The 24142-nt window shown below is 39.3% G+C and overlaps 1 protein-coding gene across 2 annotated transcripts in view; it reads right to left on the bottom strand.

Annotated features, from left to right (window-relative positions):
• The window catches only part of LOC132122006 (cGMP-dependent protein kinase 1-like), a 170599-nt gene that overhangs the window by 103998 nt on the left and 42459 nt on the right, over positions 1–24142 (bottom strand). For both annotated transcript variants that reach the window (XM_059531801.1, XM_059531800.1), the window contains exon 3: positions 13143–13256. In XM_059531801.1, the coding sequence (XP_059387784.1) occupies positions 13143–13256 (114 nt within the window). The remainder of the gene's footprint in view (positions 1–13142; positions 13257–24142) is intronic.

The following is a 24142-nucleotide window of genomic DNA, read 5'->3' as shown; positions in this document are numbered from 1 at the left end:
ATAAAGTAAAACTAAATTGAAAAGACAAACATAAACTGAAAGAATAACATGACCTTGTTATCACCTTATTACCGTAATAATCTTGTCCACACTTTTTTTTAAAGGTGCTTATTAGATGGCTCTGTGGAATACTTGATTCTGATTGGTCAGTCATGACATTACAAGGTATGTTATCCCTCGATAACAACCGGTAAAAGCTGATAACACAGGCTCATCCGGATAACTGAAGTCGGCGCTGTACTCTTGCTAGGAACAGTTTTTCTTGGTGGAAGCTTTGTGTTTGTTTAGCTAATAAAATAAATTAAAACTCGATTCAAAATGGTGTACAAATATTTAATTATGTCATCCTGGCATTGCGGACTCGCTCTCTCATGTTATACAAACTGCTGCCATTTTGCATTGATTGTTTTGTACGCTGTAATGGATTATAAGATAACTAATAAACTGGTATGTTTTTAAAACCTTTTCGTCTTAAATCTTTTATTGCCTTAATTATTTATGTGGTGAAATGTTGTGTAATAAGTGGTTTGACTGCACCGTTTCTCAATAAATCTCCATTTAGTTTGAACTTGTTGCTTGCTTGCAACTGCTGTGTTCACGGAAGCTTTGCGTTCAAATATTTCAACTCAAATCGATATTTCATGTTTAATTATTTACCTATTTGGCAAGTAGCTGTGTAATTAGTTTGCGTCAGGATCCTAAACACCCTGTCGGGGTTTATTCTGTGAGAACAACCGGCTGGCTGTACGTTATCAGAGTTTAGCTGGTGAATTCAGACCACTCTTAGCATCTTTATGTGCAGTATTCACCAGATAGCCTGTGAATGAGCTCTGGGCAGTGCAAAAGTATGCCTTCAGATGCTGAGACGATCTATGAACACAGTGCATGAGATTCCATCTGCCTCAGTGTGAGTACCTTTGTTAGCTCCTCTCGGTTGGCTCCTGGCATGTTTACATAGCACTGCCTAGCAGGGGACAGATTTTGCCTGCCTCCCCCTGTTTTACAAGGAGCAAACTGATATAACACAGGCCACGACACATGAGCTGCAGGCCCTGTGAGCAGTTAAGTGCTTGGCAGGATGTTGGAGAAGTGTTCTTCATAAACCGTTGAGGGAGAGAAAGCAGATCGTGGACAACATCCCCTTTCACCAGCTCACTTCCTGATCAAAGGCAGCTGACTTGATTAGCTACATGTTAATGTGCTGTGTTTTAATGGATGAATCGGTTTAATGTCATAAGGATGTATGCTTCATGCTATGCATGTCAGAATAAGGTATGTCTGGATAAGATATAAAAACTAAGATTCCAAAAGGATGTTTTCATGGCAATGCAGTGGAAGAACCATTTTTGGTTCTCGAAGAACCTTTCATTGAGCAGTTCTTAAAAGTACCATCTTATCTTAGTAAAAAGTACATTTTAGTAATCTGAGAAACCATTTGTACACCTTTTAAGGTTTCACAGATGTTAAAGGTTCTTCATGGATCCACCGAGGCCAATAAAGATGCAAAAAAAAAAAAAAAAGCATGGTGGGAATCTTGGAATCCAGCCATGAAAATGTAATTTACAGTATAGCCTGGAATGTCACAAAATTTGGAAAATCCAACATATTGTCTCACTACATGAGGACACATGAACTTCCACTCCAGAGCTGCTCTGGGAGTAACTTCACCTGCATTTATTTCATTTGAGAAAAACTATGGTCAGATACAAACAGAAACTCAAAAATCTTTACGACAAACCATTTCACGAGTTCACACTTACATATAATTAGCTGTAGTATTATAATGCATATTTGGCGTGCTGTCCTGGGAAGGGCTCTGAGCTTGAGAATGGCCCCCTATATAAAAGTGTAAAATGAAGTCAGCTGTATTTATACCCTAGTGTTGATTATCTTAAGTGTGCTCCACCTGTGCTAATTAGGTATCTGATGTGCTCCTCCCGAACCTTGTTTATAAAACATAATTAAAATAAACATTCAGTTTAACTTAAGAAATTGTGACAGAAATGTATTACTATTGAACAGAAGAACCATTTTTGATAATAAAGTTATATTAAATCATAAACTCATTTCTGAAGAGACAATTTAATAAGCCATTACATGCTTAATGTTTTATGAATTCAATTGATTAGGCATGCTTAGACATGCTAGAATTTAATTAAACCATTACAAAAGAACCCAAATATATTAAAATGGGGGAAAACAGGATTCAGAGAAATAACTGTATAGGTTTTATTATTATTCATTATTTATTCATAGAGATTTTAAGAACTAGCAATAATAATACTAATGATCTTTTTGTGGCCGAAACTGTGGTTACTATTGTACATTTCTGTAAGAAATAAGGCTTACTTTGGAAATGATCTATGGGACTGCTAAACTTAAACAGAGCGCAACAATGCCCCCATAATTTTTTGCAGCCTTGGTTCTGGGAGTAATTTCCCCATCCATTTTCTCCATAATGATTTAAAGAAATCTCAAATAACGTGTTATGCCATTAATCAAATCAACCAGCTCTGAAATGAATCACAAAAGATAAAAAAGAAAAGAAGATCAGACAAAGACACAAGACTGGACTTAAAGGGATGGTTCATCCCAAAATGTAAATTCCATAATCATGTACATACAAAAAAATAAATAAAATAATAATAATAAGGTAAAAGAAATAGAAAAACATTGGGAATCACACAACATTTTAGGTAACTTGTCTAAAATGGTATACTATATATATATATATATATATATATATATATGTGTGTGTGTGTGTGTGTGTACTTATATTTACTTGTTTACTTGTACTTATACTATTTTTATAGGGTTTAAAAAATACTGATAACTATATTTTGCCAACCTGTCAGTAAACTTCCAGAAATGGTAGCACAAATTAAATACCATCACACGACACACGAACCAGTACGTTGTTAAAAAAAAAAAAATCTATAAATCACTCAAAAAATATTCACACACGGAAAAAGAGTGTTAGATTATATCATTAGCACAACAAGGAGCTGAAGACATGATGAAGGTTTAATCTATTGACTTTGAGCTTGGATAAGTCCTGTGCAGCTGGAACTAAAATAAAGACATTCTTAATACAGCTCAGACTATCTCAACAAAAAAAAGAAAAGCTAAGTGCTATGACAGCCAGAAGTATTATAAGACTTATTTTCTGTTCTGTTTGTGTCTGACACTTCTTCCAATCATATAGATCATGTTATGATCAGGCACATATGACCCTAATCAGACTCAATAAAGTCTTCCTCTACTAACATCTCAAGAGGTGTGGAGAGAGAAGAAGAGTTTAGGGAGAGCAAGACACTGGGTCTAGTTGAGAATCTCCACGTCTTTTTCACACAGTGATGCAGCCACTTCAGACTGTAACCACTCGTTATGTTCATTAGGAAACGTGTGGTTCCAATCAAGTGCTCTGTCACAGTAATGCATCAGCCGACCAGGACTCGCTATCGCTGTGAGAAGCTTCTTGCTATCTTGCAAGACATTATCACAAAAGCAGAAGATAGTTAAAAGAGGATGGACTCTGGAACTCTTTGATAATGAAGAATGTACCAGAAATTGTGTTGTTGACATCAGCCAATAGAATAAAAATTTTAGATGTATTTAATATATATTAAAAACGAATAAATAATCATTTCAATTGTAATTTAACAGCAAACTGCATTTCCATCAATTATATCAGTAAATATTTTGATGCCCTCAACCTTTTTTCTTGAATGTAAACCTGGCTATTGTTAGATTGAATAACCATTCAAAAAATATTAATTTATACAGATCTTTGCAATAAGATAAACAGCATCATGCCAACCAAATTTACTTGGTTCACCCCAGAGCTGCGATGCCTCATTGTTTGGTTCAGTAATCTGTGTCCAGATCAGTTATGCTTTCAGCATGGAAAAAGACTTGGCTTTCCAAAGCCTGTTCTATAGCAACATTGAGCAGAATACTGTATGGCTATCACTCTTCAGTTATGGAGCACTAAATATAGATCTTTTCACACACAGAGTTTGGTGTGAAAAGAGTGACAACTGCTTTCAACAACCAAACTTCCTGGACTGTCACCATCTTTAAGAATGACCGTAGTTATGGATGTCATTCACAGCTGTTGGATAGAAAAGGTGTGCATTTCTTTGTCAATGGTGCTGTTTTCTTTTCTCTTTTGGCTGTAGAAGCCTGCTTTTGAAGGAGATTGGAGGACTATTACAGATGACTTCCACTTTCCCCAAAACCACACTTTCTTCCAGCTAACAGCCCATTTACTTTACCATATGAGTCACTCACAACTGTTCAAACATCTCAACACTGAAGAGCACCAAGAAGGTGGTCACTACAGGAATTTTAAAGTCACAAGACATGACAAGAAGTCCGAAGAACATGACAGTTTGTGTTAATACTGATGCATTTTGGAATATCCTTATCGATTACTTACTAGTTGAACTGGTAGTTTCATTAGAAAGTGCAACATAATACATTTTAAATCCTTTAAACCAACATATACGCACACTACGCTAACATTATTTTTTTTAAATGCTTTCATAACAAAGATACTACTACTACTAATAAATAAATAACTAAATATATAAATAAAGAAAGCCTTTTATTTATTCTATTTCACAAACATATTAATCTGCACAACAGTTTTCAACTCTGATAACAACAACAATAATAATGATAATAATTACAATTATTATGACAATTATTATTATTATTATTGAGCATCAAATCAGCATATTAAAACTATATCTGAAGGACCATGCATTCAGCTTTACCATCATAGGAATAAACCATGTTTTAAAATATATTAATAAATACCAAAAAAGTGATGCAACGTTTAAATTATTGTGTTTGTGTTTGTGTGTGTGTGTGTGTGTGTGTGTGTGTGTGTGTGTGTGTGTGTGTGTGTTACTTGCTTTAAATCATGAAATTTAATAATTTCCAAGGGAAAATTCCTTGTGCATCTTTTTTTCAGGGTACTCTTCAAATGTCAAATATATCATTACAAATTCAATTTGAATATTAATTTAAATTGCATAAAAATAAAACTCCAATTAAAATCAAATGTAAAATAAATAAACATTATTTACATTTATTACATTTATTAAAATTTTTCAGCACGTTCCAGGTTTTACATCTATTATAGCAACAAACAGTGTAAAAATAGTTCCTTTTAAAAAAAAAAAAGAAAAAAGAAAAGAAATACTTTCTCTTTCTAGAAAAAACGAACTCGTTAAAACTTGATAATGGAGGTGCCCATTGGTTCAACTTTAAAAGGTTAGTCGTGCTATCCTTGTTTGGGTCATTAGAGAGGAATCTGGCAGAGAGCAAACTGCTATTATGATAGCTGTGCGACTTTATATTATAGCCAGAGATTCAGACAATCCTGCAGCTCATGATCATTTTAAGCAATGGGCAGTCCTGAGCGATCATCTTTAGAAAAGCCTTTGACTTTACAATGAGGAAGTAAATCGTCACAAAACACTGCACCATCTTCACCCTTGAGCAAATGATGACTTCAAGGGTACTAGAAATTGCCATTTTCACAAAAGCCTGAAATAAAAAGCACTATCAAATAGAATAAACCAAACATCTGATTTGGAAACTGATTATCAAAAGGCTGCATAAGAAAGAACGCACCGATTTAAAGAAAACTTTGTCTTTCTGCAACACTGCTTTACATCTGAGAAAACCTGTGGCTTTATCTCGCTTAAACAGCCTTGAACTCTGAGCACGTATTTCCATCAGAAAAGCCAGTATTAATGAAGTCACATTTTGTGCCATACCAAACCCAAGCAAAGGGACACTGCCAAAAAGCGAAGAGCGAAACGATTTCCTCCACTGGGGATTTCACCAATAATATTCAATGTGAAAGGTTTCTATGGCAACAAGCCACTTGTGGCATTTAATGCAACAATGAACTGGATTGACAGATAATGCATTGCTCTGTAAATTTTAGCTTCTAATGCCCTTAATGAGTCTGGGTGCTGAAATTAAACAGCGGCTTTGTGTAGCTGGCTTTCTTTGAATGGAACTTTTCTCCACACAGAGCTAATGAGGGCTCAAATGGGAGTCATCTACAGCGTTTTCTAACTTCCATTCATGCAAGATGAAACAGATGTGGTACAACTCATGCGTTAAGATATTAGTAATGTGACGCACATTAATATTTCCATCTATCAAAAGGTTTTTTTATATAATTTTTATGAGAATTACATTTTGCTCACAATGAGCTCACAAGTTATAGCTATCATTGCAGATATCATCACAAATGGTAAATTATTAACTGATGTCATTTAAAAAAACCTGTACAAGTTTCTTTCTTTGGTGCATTACAGAAGTAGAAATATCTTCTTCTCCAGAAGGTTTGAAATGATGTGAGAGTGAGTAAATGATGACAGGATTTTCTGTTCAAGTGAACTAATCTTTTAAGCTTTCTTTTAAAGCACACTGCATGAATCTGGGTCTCTCAGTTTAAACTGTGATTAGGTACTGTAAATGACAGATAGCGCTTCTTTTCCCTGTTGTACTGATGTTTTGTGTTTACTGAAACACCACCAACAGAGCTATAGTGCAGTATAGAAAAATTAAACATACTGTGTAACTTGCATATTGTTTTTGTAAATGTTATCATCATGAATCAAAAAATGAATAAGCGATTTAGATTTTTAGACCCCTTAACATACCCCTAACCCTATACCAATTTTATAGTGAATATGCATTTTTATCATTTTATCGATAAGCAATTTAGATTTTTAGATTTTTTAACCTACCCATTAACCTAAACCTACTAATTTTATAGTGTATATAAAAATATATAAAACATATAAAACACCAGAAAAACGTCATGTCGCAATCTGTGATGAAGCAGGCGAGAGCCAATGGTCCCTTACAAAACGCCACATGGCTGTCTTCCAGTGACCCGTGTGAGTGATAGCACCCTGTCGTGAGGCCAGCACGAGTGAGGGCCCATAACTTACACAGAATACACTGGGTAGCATATTCCAGCTGGACGTATACTAGCAGGCTGCCTGCCCATGGGAGGACTTACAGAAGGCAGGTATTGACCAAGGTGGTGATACATAAGAACTCTGAGGTACCCATTCTGCAGGGTGGAAGTTTCAACGACAGAGCTGGCAAGGGGCTTGCCAAGGGAAAGACACATGCTGCGGAGAGACTTACTGTGGACATACACACGTGGGATTGCCCAGAAAGGGGAAAGGGGACATGGAGGCACCTAGTCCCACACAGGGCTGACCAAAGGGCATGTACACAAGTGTTGGACATTAACAGTGCTGGAGGAACCCAGGGTTCTGACTGAGGAACTCACCTGAGGGGAATAGCGCACGCATCCAGTCCTCCTCCAGGGGCAGCGCTTACAAGTTCACCACCTGATCCCTAAAAGGAGTGGTGGGAACTTTGGGCATGTACCCAGGCCGGGGTCTCAAGATAACGTGAGAGTTAGCCGGCCCGAATTCCAGGCACGCTTCGTCAACTGAAAATGCCTGCAGGTGCCCGACCCTCTTCACCGAAGCCAAAGCCGTCAGGAGCACAGTTTTCAAAGACAAAAACTTTAGCTCAACTGAGAGCAAGGGTTCGAAGGGAGCCCTCTGCAGTGCCGATAGAACCACTGTGAGGTCCCAATAGGGGACTTGCTGAGGGCGAGGCGGATTGAGCCTCCTTGCTCCTCTCAGGAACCTGATGATCAGATTGTGCCTCCCCAGAGACTTACCTTCAACAGGGTCATGGTGAGCCGATATGTTGGCCACATAGACCTTGAGGGTGAAAGGAGACAGCCTTCATTCCAACCACTCCTGAAGAAAGGAAAGCACTGACCCAATCGGACATTTCCAGGGGTCCTCACGCCGTGAAGAACACCAAGTGATGAAGAGGTTCCACTTCAAAGCATAGGCATGTCTGGTGGACATGGCTCTAGCTGAAGTGATGGTAGCTACCACCTGTGGTGGCAAGCTACCTAAACCTTCCGTGACCCATGCAGGACCCACACATGTAGGTTCCACAGATCAGGACGTGGGTGCCAGAGGGTGCCCCGTCTCTGAGAAAGAAGGTCCTTCCTCAGAGGAATTGGCCAGGGAGGGGCTGTCGCGAGGAGTACAAGTTCAGAGAACCAGGTCTGGCCGGGCCAAAAAGGCGCAACCATGAGGACCTGCTCCTCGTCCTCCCTGATCTTGCACAACGTCTGTGCAAGAAGGCTCACTGGGGGAAACGCATACTTGCACAGGCCCAGCGGCCAGCTGTGTGCCAGGGCATCCATGCCGAGAGTGCCCTCGGTCAGGGAGTAAAACAACTGGCAGTGGGAATTTTCTGGAGAGGCAAACAGGTCTACCTGAGCGTCTCCGAATCGTTCCCAAATCAGCTGAACCGACTGGGGGTGGAGTCTCCATTCCCCGGGGCGAGATTGCTGCCGTGAGAGCTTGTCGGCTGCAAGATTGAGCCTGCCCGGAATGTGAATGGCATGAAGCGACCTCAGATGCTTGTGACTCCACAAGAGGAGATGGCGAGCGAGTTGTGACATGCGGCGGGAGCGTAGACCACCCTGACGGTTGATGTACGCTATGGTCGCAGTGTTGTCCGTACGGACCAGAACGTGCTTGTCCTTCAGCAGGGCCCTGAAGCGTTGCAGAGCAAGCTGTACTGCTAGCAACTCGAGGCAATTGACATGCTACTGAAGTCGGGGTCCTGTCCAGGAGCCCGACTCAGCATGCCCGTTGCACATGGCACCCCAGCCCGTGGCAGAGGCATCTGTCTGGAAACCGGTTCTAGGGACACACCGGCCCATAGAAACAAGGGGTCCAACCACAGGGTGAAGTTTCGGCGGCAGGCTGGAGTGATGGTCACTCGGAGCATGCCCCGTTGCCATGCCCATCTCGGGACTCGGTTGTGAAGCCAGTGCTGAAGCGGTCTCATATGGAGTAACCCGAGTGGTATGACCGCCGCCATGGACGCCATATGTCCCAGGAGCCTCTGAAACAGTTCTCTTGCCCTTGAATTGTCTCAGGCAATTCAGCAGTGACTGCGCGCGCTCGTTCGTAAGCCGCGCAAACATGGCGACCGAGTCTATTTCCATACAGAGAAGAGAGATCCTCTGCACAGGAGAGAGCTTACTCTTTTCCCAGTTGACCTGAAGACCCAGTCGGACGAGGTGTCTGAGCACCAGATCCATGTGCTTGCACAACCGCTCTCGAGAGTGAGCTAGGATCAGCCAGTCGTCGAGGTAGTTGAGGATATGGACACCTTGTTCCCTGAGAGGAGCCAGGGCTCCCTCCGCGACCTTTGTAAAGACGCGGGGAGACAGGGCCAACCCGAATGGGAGAACCTTGTACTGATATGCCTGCCCCTCGAAAGCAAACCGAAGAAACGGTCTGTGTCGAGGAAGAATGGAGACATGAAAGTACGCATCCTTCAGGTCGATCGCTGCAAACCAATTCATCGCACGAATGCATTCGAAAATGCGCTTGGGCGTTAGCATCTTGAAGGGGAGTCTGTGCAGAGCTCGGTTCAAGGCACACAAGTCCAGGATTGGCCGTAACCCACCTGTCTTCTTGGGTACTATGAAGTAAGGGCTGTAAAAGCCGGACTTCATGTCGGCTGGAGGGATCGGCTCTATCGCGCCCTTTGCCAGCAGGGTCGCGACCTCCGCGCGCATGACAGGGGCATCGTTGCCCACCATCATCGCATGGACACCCCGAAACCTGGGGAGACGCCGGGCGAACTGAATCACGTAGCCGTGCCTGAGTGTCCGGATGAGCCAGCGGGAAGGACTGGGGAGCTCTAGCCAGGCTCCCAGAAACCGAACCAGTGGGGACAAGGGGACTACAGGCGTACCCACGGTGGGGCAACTTGATGGAGCAAACAGCCCCGGCATGGGAGGCATAGCGTCCTTTAGCGGGGGCGGAGTGCGGGCACTTGTCTGACTCCAAGTAGCAAAGAGGGCATGAGAAGGCGAAGCGTTCTCGGGCCGGCTTTGCATGGAAACTGGCAAGGGGAGAGGAGAACAAGAGCGACGAGGAAGCACATCGCCAACTGTCGTTCGTGGCCTCTTGGGACCCGGAGGTAGAGGAAACAGCTCTTTTAGTGAAGGTTTGGGTACCACCGGCTGCAGGGCCAGTGGCGGAACAAAAAAGAAAACGAGAACAAAGGATTCTCCCCCGGCCCTCCTCCAGGGGAAGGAGTGGTCCTGCTACCATCTCCTGACGAGCTGACGTCTCCAACTCTGGGTCTCCCATCTCAGGAACGCCTCTTGGCCTGGCGTTTGGCAGGCTTAGGGGCAGAGACGGGTTGCGCGGAGTGGAAGAGGCCGCAGGGGGGCGCCCTCGGCGACGAGCAGGCCGAGGTGGCTGCGCCGGCGGCGGGGTGGAGGCAGCAGTGGGCCGCCGGGCAGGATGTGTCTGATGGCCTCAGACTGCTTCTGGGCGGCAGAGAACTGCTGGGCAAAGCTCTCTACCGCGTCGCCAAAGAGGCCATCCTGGGAGACTGGGGAGTTGAGGAGCTGAGCCCGATCAGACTCCCACATGTCTACCAGGTTCAGCCATAGGTGGCCATCAAAGTGGACATCACCTTACCCAAGGAGCGCGCAGTGACCTTCGTCGCCCATAGAGCGAGGTCGGTAGCAGTGCGCTCCTCCTGCAAAACCCCTGGGTCAGCACTGCCCTCGTGCAGCTGCCGGAGCAGCTTGGCCTGATAGACCTGAAGTGAGGCTATGACATGCAGGGCAGAAGCGGCCTGGCCTGCAGCTCTGTAAGCCTTGGCCACAAGCTTGGATGAGAACTTACAGGCCTTGGAGGGCAGCTTGAGACCACCACGCCAAGACCAAGGTACTTTGTGTACCATTGGCTCGTTTTGTGCCACTCGAAGGTGATTGAGCTCTCGGGCGAGATCCCATTCATAACGTCGAACGTGACCGACTGAAAGGGAACAATAATAATTCAATAATCAAGTTTCAATTATCGATGTTTCATCGATACATCAGTATTGTGTGTTAAAATGCTGAAAATACGTGTACGTTTAGATGCTGTAAATACATCAGTATTGTACATTTTAGTGTCTTTAAAAATGTAAGTAAACATGCGTCTTGCAGAAACACATTTTACGTAAAATACATACAAATTACCATGAGATCACGTTGTGAAAGAAGAACATAACCAGCAGCAAAAAAAAACAAAAACATGTGTTTGATCAGATTTTATAAAGCAACATATTGCTGTACAGAAAAAGAGAAAGAGAGAGAGAGAAAGAGAGAGAGAGAGGGAGATGGGGAGAACTTGTATCTGCATTTGTCTCAGAGCCAAAAAGCTAAAAAAAATAAGATGCAGAAGACTGTAATTGCACTGTCCATGGAGCGGACCTGACTCATATTTCACTGCTGGTTATATATGCTCTATATAACTGTGTATGTGACGAATAAAAATCTTGAATCTTGAATCTTGAATCTTGAACTGTACTTCATCCTGACAAAATAATGGCTTTGTGGTTGTTTCCTATCTTTGCAGCTCTCTTCAAATCTGAGGAAATGGCCTGGCATCTGTTGCATTTAAGAGATGCAGATGAGACACAGAGATTCTGACTCACCTCTTTCCGTCACTGGTATATATCACACTGTTACACGCTAGACACACCAAAGCTAACATCCCTACCAGTGTCAATAACAAAGATGAAACACAAGAAAGATCAGTGATTTTGCAAAGACTAAAGTAACATCACACAGCAAGACAAACAATATATAATCTTCTAATAAAACACAGAGTTGCATCTGGTTTAACAGGGGAAGAACCAGAGCCATTATGCATTGTGTGTTTTGATAATTAAATTAAGCGAGGCTTGCAAATTGTTTTGCCTGGCTGATATGCATACAAATTTGCTTGTCATATTGTTTTAGAAATACAAGACATATGAACCTCGTCAGACATGAAGAGAGCAATACAGGACTATATTTGAATTATTTATTGTGCAAACAGAACAATAAACATCATGAGACTATCATGCCTAATATTTCATTTTCAGTTTTGCATTTAAATATTTAAAGAGACGCTGACACAAACAGTATGCAAAGGAATTTAGGCTACTTCATATATGTACATATAAGTGCGTATCCTTAACAGAAATGCATAAGTGAGTGACTGTGTGTGTGTGTGTGTGTGTGTGTGTGTGTGTGTGTGTGTGTGATTTCCATGGTTACTCCCTCATGAGAGTAGCTGTTCTTGCTAAGTTCAGGATGACAACACAGTGTGTGTTTCCATGGATACTCACTCCACATTGTGGTTTGTCTTTCCACAGTTATGAAGTGAAAGGGCCTTTCTATGTGCATTTTCATGTTTGTATGTATATTAGCATAAGCAATCCTGTGCTATAAATTTAAAATGTCCCCTCAATATGTGCCTTAATATGAGTCATCCAGTGTTGAGAAGGTTACTCTGGGAATGTAACAAGTTACAGATTACAAGTTACCCTATTAAAAATGTAATAGTAGTGTAACTATTTCAATACATTTATTGGTAGCACTTTATTTTACAGTCCTGTTCCTCATGTACATACTATGTACTTATTATAGTAATTACAATAACTATGTAATAACTAGATACTAACCCTGAACCTTCCCCTAAACCTAACCCTACCCAATGTAGTTACCTTGTATTACCAGAACATTCTTAGATAAATACATGGTACGTACACTATACACTAAGTAGATGTAAGTACACGTACTGTAAAATAAAGTGCAAACCATTTATTAGAGTAATATAACTGATTGGTTAACCTTACAGTAGGACTCAACACTGATTAATGTCAGATTCCAGACAGGAAATCAAACAGTTATTAAATAAGCATGTGTCTTATTTTGTGTCAGAAACTCCTGAAATACTGGACTCCCATATTTTAGAACAGTCAGTGCAATTTAGGAAAGAAGTCAATCAAATTTGTATGTGTGTGTGAAAATATTCAGATTTAATCCTCCTTTGTAATCGTTAACATTTTCATAAGTACCTGTAATTTAATTATACTTTTTTTTCTGATTACAGTTACAGCTAAATCTTTGCTAACTTTATCAATCCTCGAGGAATGACCCCTTTAATAATTTGCAGTTGTGGATGTGCAGGTGCTTTGCTGTTCTCCACACTCACTCTGTACCGTAGCAGTTCTGGTGCAGTTGTAGAGGATGGCGAGCTCTCCAAACACCTTCCCCGGTCCCATGGTGCAGAGTTTCATCGCTTCCTTTGTCACCTCCACCTTGCCATCTGAAAGCAATCAGAAGATAAATCCTTAAGTCCACTGATGAAGCTCTGTTCATGAAAGCAAGCATGACAGTCTGGAAAAGCATCTGTGCCGGCTGCCTGGATCGGACCGAGCCTGGCCTAATACATTCCAATAACAGTCTCATTTCATTAGGCCAGCAGACAACAGCAGAAGCTTCGAGGGGAGTGGGGGAGGTGGGAAAGGTAGAAGCTCTCTAATATAATGGGCACAGAGAGAAATAGGCCAGTGAAAAGAATGAAAGGAGTTGAGGATTCGCAGAATATTATGCCCTAAACTATTGGATGAGATGCAGTGAAACCATACTGAGTGGGCCTGGGACTGTTATTTCAGGATTCATGTGCAAGACACACGTAACATCTTCTGCGTTAGCTCATGGGAAATTCCACAACAGTCTTGGCTGAAGAGCTCTTCTGTCACCTCAAGCAGTGTTCCTATTAAACCAAAGCTTCCAGGGGGCCCTACTTGGAATAAAGTAGGTCTGAGGAAGTGCTTCCTGTTAAACGCTGGCAACAGTGTGGTAGCACTCAAAAGCAATGTTTGTGCAGAGACTGAAAGTGATGTCATGTTGTTCAGATAAAAAGCATACCAGGGGCACAAGCTTAATAATTAGGTTTAATGTGTGTGTGTGTGTGTGTGTGTGTGTGTGTGTGTGTGTGTGTGTGTGTGTGTGTGTGTGTGTGTGTGTGTGTGTGTGTGTGTGTGTGTTTGTGTGTGTGTGTGTGTGTGTGTGTGTGTGTGTGTGTGTGTGTTTTACAACAATTTAAAAGAACTAAGAACTGTTGTCCATTTTAATATATGTTAAAGGGTTAGTTCACCTAAAAAAATAAATAAATAAAAATTATGCCATTAATTACTCACCCTCATGTCGTTCTAAACCCATAAGACCTTTGTTAATCTTCAGAAGACAAATTAAGATATTTTTGTTGAAATCTGAGAGTTCTCTGATCTTCCATGATCATGGTAATATCCTTGCCGTCTATGGAGGGTCAGAGAGCTCTCAGATTCCATCAAAAATATTTCAGTTTGAGTTCTAGTGGTCTTACGAGCTTGGAATGACATGAGGTTGAGTAATTAAAGGTGCGGTATGTATTCTTTCAAAACGCTTCATGAAAGCTGAGTCAGGCAGAGTACCAAAACAAACTTGTAGCCAATCAGTAGTAAGGGGTGTGACTACTCATGATGGGGATGAGAGGGCGCTCAATACAGACGGACATTAGCTGGGCCGAGCGATGACCGAAAGACAGAGACGGCGGATAAAAAACAAAAGAGGAAAACGTCTGTAGAACAACATAAGGCTTACAATAAGGCAAGAAGTAGAACCTGTGTAAATATGGGATCAGCTTTCCAGCACTGGAGGAACTCAAGGAGCGGGAGGGCTGCGATCATACACCGGGATTGCTTTTTTTCTCATTGGTAAGTATCTTCTCATTATTTTTGACAACACCAGTTTTCCACAATAAAAAAAAAAAGAAAAATGCAAATGCAAATGCAAATGCAAATGCAAAAAAAAAAAAAATGCCTTCAAAAGAAATACATTAGGAACATGTTTAATTGGATGAACAAGGTCTTCTGGGAAACATGTGTATTAGCTTCTGAAGAGCAGTACTAAAAAAGATCTTTAAACAAAAATGTTATAATTAGTAAATATTTGCACAAAATCACAAAACTAAATAAATACAAAAAGAAATAAATAAATCATCTTACTTCTTTATATATATAGTATAAGAAAATTATGCCCCGTAAATTCTTAAATTCACAGACGTTGATTTTTATCTTACAGTTTTGAGTCTGTCTCAAATTTTATTCAGCTGAACACTAACAGTAAGGTATCCTCACCATGGGGGAAGAACCACACATTTTCTTCATCATACTTCTTGGCAGGCTATTCTGTTTCTCTGATGCTATCTGCAAGGCTAATCCAAACAAGGCTACAAATACACTGACCCAGAATTAGTTTGTTGTGGCTCTATTGTCCTGCCACCTGGTGTAGCGGATATGACCCAAATCAGACAAATTAAAGAGTCGATCAGAACTGTGGTTGAAACATGAGCCAAATTCCTCAGGAAGGCAACCGGAGGTCATAAAACATTCTGTGCCACAAGTCCCAAGCAAGATAACCAACCAACCAACTCTTTCACAGAACAGCTTTCAACATTAACACCACTAGAACAATTATTGACAATTTCAATTCGGAGAAGAGATTGTCAAATTTGGCAATTAATTGAGATGCAACGCCGGACATCACATGTAAACCCATGAGAGTTAATACACCATATCCTTAAACACTTCCCCCACCTAGCAGAACCAGACTGAAATTCCTAAGGGGGGCCTTTTAACCTCTGGTCTCCACAGAACATCCCTATGTCAGATAATGGCACAGAAAATGTCTTTTCTACATATATATGGACCAAAATGAACTCAAAGACTTATAAATGAATATCAGTCCATCGCTTCACTCCATATTCATTTATATGTAACCCACACTTTTGACTATTATGTTATAATCACTTATTTTGTTTGTCTTTTAATAACTATTGGATAGCTTAAAGATACATATTCATGTTTAGTGTGTATGTGTTCGAATCTGTTAGCTTGAAACAGTCATGACCATTAGTTATTTGTCAAATGTATCATATTCTTTTTATAGGAATCATGTCCAAAATTAGACCCTGCAAGAGCGGGAAAATTCGGACCAGATGCATGATAAGATAACATATGATTTATGATACCCCCGAGCCAAGACAATATCTGATTGACAACATTTGAGGTGTGGCCAACAGGCCAGTTTAAATACTTAGGACACCATAAAATCTTGCTTTTAGTTTTTAGCTATGCTTCTGCTATTAGTCATGCCTGCTTTTAGTTTTAGCTCTGCTTTTGCTATCAGTCATGCCAGCTTTTAGTATGCTTTTAGTTTGCTTTTAGCTTTTAGCTTGTAGCTTTGCTTCCTAGCTTTAGCTTTTAGCCATGCTTTTAGTCATCACTGTTAGCTGTTCTTTGAGGGCGGTTCCAGCTTGCTTCGGCCTGCACGCCTGCTGCTACTTAGCCACGATGAGAAGAAACACCACCTAGTCTCGTCAAACTTTACTTCTTTTCTTTTCTGTTTGAGAGTTTCGTGTTCTGAGTTAAGTTTTGTAACGCCGGTCTCCGAGTCTGACCTTGACTGCCCGTTCAACTTCAACCAGCCACACAACTCTGCATCGTCAGCCAACGCCCAACCACGGGCTTCCCAAGACGTCACTTCAGCAACTACTGAACTTCCAGCCAATCAACGACAACTTTACACAGGAGACGCAAGTACTACCTCCAGACATTTGTACGGGTGTATCTAATATAATTTTAACCTCATTGAGGAACTCAATGCGAGGGCTAATTAAGTGATTGATGGTTGTTTATGTCAATGCAATTTAACGTATTGCTGTAAACTTAGGATTCCCAACCTGTCCTCCAACCAATACGCTCGTATAGGTCATTTGTCCAAATCCCTGAAATACGACCCATCAGAGCGTATACTACAATTGTGCCCCTATCGGCAAAAGGTCGTTTTCATATTAATGTTTTGTACTCTTTTATTTGCACTCTGATTTGTGTTTCATGTAGCTCAGTTGGTAGATTATTGCGTTATACCTTGATATGTAATCATGCTATCATGGGTTCGATCCCAGGGAACGAATATGCACAAAAATGTATATGCTCAAAAAAATCATAATTTAGCATGATTTCTGTGAGGGTTAGGTTTAGGGGTGGGGTTAGGTGTGGTCATTCGAATGAATAAGCCACCTAGTAAAATATGTAGGAAATAATGTGAGATCGGTGTAAAAAGCCCCCGCATTTTATTTAAATAAACGTGCGTTTTGATTGGTAATGACTTTATACGTCATTTCATGACGACAGACGCAACGCTATACTGTCGTTATTTTTAGGCCCGCTAGAGGGCGCTTAACTTTAAAACATAAATATAGGTCGTAATAAGGTGCTTGCACAAACTACCTATATGGTCGTTTTTTGTTGGAGGACAGGCTCGGGATTCCACATTTCCATTCTCTTAAAATCATCTTTCCCTAACTATCGATCTTCCTGCAACTTGTGTGAATGTGTGAGTGCGTGCGTTTATGTGCTAGATTAGTTTATATGTCTTAGATTTATCTAATAAAGCCTTATTCATATTGAAAAGAGAAGTATCTTGTGTTTTGTGCTTACAAGTTAATGTCTTAAACTGCCGATCTTGTTACTGGGCTAATTGATAGTGTTTTCACTAGAGTTTGGATATTAATATCCAGCGCAGATTTGATGTTAAACGGCTCGTTCAGTGAATCGCAGGGCGTCTCAGTGATCAGCTGTGAAACAGTGATTCTGTTTAAATTCCCTTTAAAATCTTAAATGATTCCCTTTGAGCTAAATTGACCTGTTTCCCTTACACTGGGGTCTGTCTAATGACGGACCTCAAACACCACTGACCATCCCAAGTACTAACAGCATGAAACAAAAACATCCACTTTAAGCCCACCATGAACACCAGCCCACTCAGAGAATGTGTAAAGATGATGCAATGCTTTTAAATATATAAATTAGAATAAAAACTGAACACCTGGCAGGTTTGAGTCCTATCAGAGTCGATTCTCACATCCTAGACTTTCATCAAGAGTAAGTTTAGCATTTCACCAATTGCTCACCAAGGGATCCACTGCAGTAAATGGGTGTCATCAGAATGAGAGTTCAAACAGCTGATAAAAACGACTCTAGTCCATTAACATCATGTGAAGCAAAAAGCTTAGTGTTTGTAAGAAACAAATCTATCATTAAGACATTTTTAAACTAATTCAAACCATTGCCTCTGGCTCCTCTATCCATAATACTGGTCTCTATCATAAAAAAGTTGTCTCATCTGAATCCGGAGAGAAATATATAAAGAATTCACAACATGTAAATTATAACAATGTTTACAAGCCAAAAGAGTTCTAAAAAGTTCTAAACAAATATGTTGGTAGATTTTAATGTGAAAGGACAACAGTGAAGGGACTGTTTCACTGGAGGAAGTGTTATTAAGGATTATGGGCTGGTATTTATGACAGAAGCAATGGTTTACAGTTAAACCGCCTTAAAGACAGATTTGTGCAGCTTTTTTGTGTGGATTACTTGTCGTTATGATTTTTATCAGCTGTTTGGTCTCTCATTCTGACGGCACCCATTCACTGCAGAGAATCCATCGGTGAGCAAGTGATGGAATGTTATATTTCTTCAGATCTGCTTTGATGAACAAACAAACTCATCTTGGATGGCCCTAGGGTGAGTAGTCCTAAATTTTCATAACATTTTCATCTAGAGGTGGACTATTCCTTAAAGCCAAATTCTGGGCTTTGGTCTGTCTTAGTAAATATTAATAAAAGAATAATGTAGTTTTCCTGAATGCTGCCATGGCTAGAAATACAACACATTAAGTCATTTTAACATAAGGCCATAACTTGTGATGGATAAAATCAGGTCACATACTACAAGAAAAAGAAAATTAATTACCAAACACTTAAACTGACCCAGATTCATGGCCTCAGTGACTGTAATAGCTGAAGAGAAAAGCTGCTGGTTGGCACTGGAAAGTTAAAATTATGTTGTTTACTCTATGGGAATTCCAGGTCAGCTAATTGTGCAAACGGCACTCTGGGTAATTTGGTTCTTCAAACAAAGATGCAGATTTCATTAAAATATCTTGACTACGTTCTCTGTGCATAGTAATAATCAAATCTGTAATCAGAAAAAAAAAACACAAAAATATTTTATATACTGTATATTTTATACTATTAGGTTATATTAGATATAAAATACTTTATAATAAAATATTTGCAACTTATCCAATCATTGTAAACATGGCTTTGTGATAAAACATACCAGAAACATGCTAGCAACATGCTAAAAATCATGTTAAATCATGGCAAAAACTGGCTAAGTCACGTTATGTATGTGTTAAATGCTAGAAATCAGTGAAAAAATGCACACAATATTTAGAATTTAGAATTAAAATGTATATTTCTGGATTTTTTTAAGCAAAGCCATTTCAGCACAGGTTAACTATTACATCATTTCCAATTTAATTATGTTTTCATTCTTACATTTCAACAGGTTATATGAATTTTATATAGTTTTGTGTAAGTTTAGTAAATAGTGGATTGGAGTTCTTAGGCAGCTGGGAAACACATCATGATAATTTCTTAAGTGTTAAAAATACTTTTCTAATAGTATCATAAACTGAAATTATTCTAATGGTATTGTAATAGCAAGTGGCGGCATGAAGCAGCATCTGGTAGAGTCTTTGAGTATCACTTTCGCAAGCCATCTAATCCTGTTCATGTTACGCAAACCTGCTCCTGAGCGGGTTTGAGCTTAAGGACCTGTTGCTATGACAACAACTCAGATGAGCTTTGATGAACAGAATAATCCAGGATTGTGTCAAATCATCAACAACTAAATCCAGCTAACTCCGTAATCAACATGGAACAATAGAACCATGTTTTCAATGACCTCACAGGCTGATATTACTTAAAAGCTGATATTTTTTTTGACAGCTCAAGTGAAAAGTAACAGCAACAGGAATGCCAACATCAAGTCTCAAGCATTTCATACTCAAAGTCACACGTTTTAAGTCCGCTCTGACATCTGCATCACAGTAATAGATCATAGTGAATGTAACACTGTCAATGTCTTCTCTTTAGCTAAAGTTTTATTAGATTTCCATCATGTTCTGATGTCTTTATCTTGGCAGGGTAATATGAGGAATGAGGCCGGGCACAAAAGAAGGCTGTTGTTATCGGGCAGCTGTGACTATCAGCCTGTTTTCAGGCAGGACATGCTGACTGGTACTCTATTATCGCTGCCTGCATCCACAACCAAGGGAAATAACCTACTATTACTAAGAAGCAAAACGTGGCATCCTTTAGAGCTCGGAGACAACAAGGTGAAAAATTGATGAAAAGATGAAAAAATATCTGCACCTTTTTAATGCTTTACTGATAAACATTGTCATAATGGAGTACATACAATTAGTAGAATTTGGTCACATCTTATTTTAAAGTCCAATTCAGAAAAAATATTTTTACTGTAGAATTTAACCGCCATTGAAAATTGACCTTGATGCTTTGCAGATATACAGTAACATGCTGTATACAGGTTCTACAGTAAGCATTTGCTCATTTTACAGTAATAATGCTGTGAAAACTATAGAAATTTGTTACATTATACGTCAATAAACTACTAATTTGCTGATTATTTATAGCTAGTAAGGTAGTTGATAAGTTTAGGCATTGGGTAGGGATGTAGACTATGGTCATGCAGAATATGTGCATTATAAGTACTAATAAACAACCAATATGTTATTAATAGGCATGCTAAAGCAACTAGTTAAAAAGTGAAAATTGGTCCCTATATCACAGTGTTAACTAGAATTTTAACTAACTGAAAGTAGCAATTATATTAACATTATTAACCGTATTTTTCAGCAGCAGTTCTCAAAAGAGCAGCTTTCAGAGTAACACATACTCAAACTTATTTTTTAACAAGTTTTATATGTCAGTTTTGTTAACTGTACATCTCATAATTGTATCCTTTAATTTAATAGTAATTCATTTGCAGACAGAGTGACAACTTTAGTGTTTAGTACTGTAATCTACTGTACTATTTTACAAAATAAATTACTTTTAGGATTTCATCTTACTTTATGACAACATAAATATGAATAATTGCACCAAACTGCAGTAGATGATAGATAGATTGAGTAGATAGAATAGAATGCATAGATAAAAATAAAAAAAAATTACAAATGGAATAAATGAAATTCTCTTAATGTAGTTTCAATGTAATTTACTATTTTTTCTTTAGAAACTTAAAACACATTTTAAAGCTTCCCAACACTCAATATGGATATTAAACACCTTCATAAATGAAATTCCTTCCTTAAATAGATGTGATGTAGTTTACTACTTTTTGTTAAGTAGCTAAAGTTTTAAAGCTTCCCCAGCACTAGTGCCACTCTGCAGTAATTGGGTATGCAATGCTCTGTAAACAATCTGAGTCACTGTCCTCATAAAAGGGTGAGGAAATGTGGTTTTGAAGAAAGGAGCATCTGAGGTGAGCTCTGAATATTGAGGATGACACTTGGACTAACAGGACGTGAGGTCTATATATTAAATCTGGTGGGTTTTATTAAACAATGGGTTATTTATTACAGAAAAGGTTAAAGATCTTCTGAGGATAAGCATCTTCAGGATCCTATATCATATGACTGTAATGTGTAATTCTCAGAAGTAAAGACAGCACTCTATGATTTGCTTCACAGCATGCAAAACATTGTGCTATTTCAAATGAGAACATGGAATTTGATTCTGTGTTAATGAATCCACCGGTGGGAGGCCAATTACTCTGGCTCACCCTAAACCAGCATGACTGAGACTACCAATCTCCCACCTGTAATTATTTTATTAAAGGACAAAGGTAAGGAGACACTTAAGGATAAATTTCTCCCAAAAAATAGAAATCTTGTTACTATTTTCCCACTTCACATGATGTTAATTATACAGTTCATGAGAGTTTCCTGCAACACTTCTTCATATACAACAGTGGCCATGACTGATGGTGAAAATATTATTATTGTGGGTTAGTTATTTTCAATGAACCAGTTAATTTGATTCACAATTGGGATGGAATGGGTTTTTTCACAAATAACACAGAACAATTCATTAGAAAATTAAACTGATATTTTCAGTGGTCTGGTCACTGTAAATCTCCAGTTAGCAAACAGTTAGTGGGAAGATTGTCATTAAATAATAACTTAAAATGATTGTTTTTAAAAATATATTTTTTGACTTCAGATGACTTAGAATATAGTACACAAGTAATCTGAACTACATATATGGTGCTTTTGTCTATTTGGAGCTTAAAATAGCCAAATTTTGAACCTGCATTAAGTTTCTTTTATTTATATATATTTATATATATAAAATTAGGGCTGGTAATTTAACGAGTTAATTAGATTAATTATGGAGAAAAACAATGTGCTAAAATTATTAACGCATTTGACACACTTGCCCCGCCCCAGACCTATGTGGATCATCTGTCTTTCAAACAGTCGATTGATGACTAATATGAGGTAGGGCAACATCTTACTGCGTGATGGAGCCTAGAAAATGTCCCTAAAATTCAAGATATGGGGCAAAATGCCCGTTTGAGATCATGTCTCATATTTACATCACATAGTTAAGAAATATCACACAAGCTGTAGGCTAAGTGCAATATCACACTAGTGTAAATGTGATACTCATCTTATACAACAGTTCATTAAGAAGTTAATATTGTGTTATTTTAGACACAATGTTGTCTGTTTTGCTCAATTTTGCCAACCAGAAGATAAAGACAAAGCAGAAATGCTCATCTCCGAGCAATTTGGTGAACCATTGTGCAGGTTGAACCATTGTGACACTCCACTTTCTGATCACAGACCAGTGCTCTTCTCCACACTTTTGCCTGCTCCACCTATAACCTTACCACGTCAAGCACGGTGGTCTCACACATTGACTTCTCACTCCAATCACGTCTTCTCCGAACTGTATTTGGGGGCTAAATATTTACCTATTTCTGGTCTTGCTTCATCATACCCAGATGTTGACGAGCATATTCTTTCAACAGCAAATGTTCAGAAGTTTTGGATTTAACTGCACCTCGAAAGCTCATCCATCCTCAAAACAAGTCACAGCCCTGGATCAATGACGATATCCGATCACTACGACAGCAATGTCGATGGCTTAAACGTAGATTGAAGAAAGACAGGATTCAAATATCATTTGAAATGTTGAATGTTTCCTTACGGAATTTTCAAAGGGCTGTCAGGACTGCTAAGCATAAATTCTTATCTGATATTATTGTAAAAATACTCTCACTGTTCTAGAACGTTATTCTCAACCACTGACTCTATTATTATTCCCTCTGTTAAGCCTTCATTTGCTTGCTCTTCTTTTGAGTGTGAAAAATTTCTCAATTTCTTCTCCAACAAAATCAATACTACTCAAACTCAAATGTTTACTTCAATAAAACCTGTATCCAATCTCTCTTTTTCCTGCTCACAGTGGAGTGAATTTACGCAGATTTTTCTTAAGATATGTAAGGAAATCGTGTTAAAATTGAAACCTACTTTTTCTCCTCACAATATCCTTCCACCACATTTTTTAAAACAGATCTTCGATATAGTTGGTCCAGATATTTTATATATTATTAATAATTGTCTGTCGACAGGGAAAGTCCTGTTTTAAACTCGCTACTGTGACCCCAATTGTCAAAAAATATGAAACTCTCTTGACACAGCTAACTATGCAACCCATCTCTAATTTGCTGTTCCTATTAAAAATTCTTGAAAAAACTTTTTTCATTCAGTTTCAAAATTATTTGCAAAGCAACTCCATCTCTGACATTTTTCAATCTGGTTTTAAAACACTGAACAGCAATTTGTGCAATTTGTAATGATGTTTTATTCACCATGGACGCTGGTAAAACTACACTAACTGACAAGAATCTTGTTGCCTATCCAAGTTGTAGGAACAACAAATAATAACTTGACTTCTAGTTGATCATTAAGAATGGCTTATATGAAAGGCAAAGGCCTCTAGATTACGCTTATTTTACCAAAATAAAATCTAATCATGCCTTGATTTTTAGTTCCCTTTCAGTCTGTCACGTTCGACGTTACAAATGGGATCTCGCCCGAGATCCCAATCACCTTCAAGTGGTACAAAACGAGCCAATGGTACACAAAGTACCTTGGTCTGCAGGATTTGCACGGCAAGCTCTGCCCCGCAGAGCGGGTATATAAGGAGCAACGCGAGCAACTCGC

This window comes from Carassius carassius, chromosome 40 (genome assembly GCF_963082965.1).
Source record: "Carassius carassius chromosome 40, fCarCar2.1, whole genome shotgun sequence".
Lineage (NCBI taxonomy): Eukaryota > Metazoa > Chordata > Actinopteri > Cypriniformes > Cyprinidae > Carassius > Carassius carassius.
Note: the sequence above shows the minus strand (reverse complement) of the source record. Positions and strands in the feature narration are given on the sequence as shown.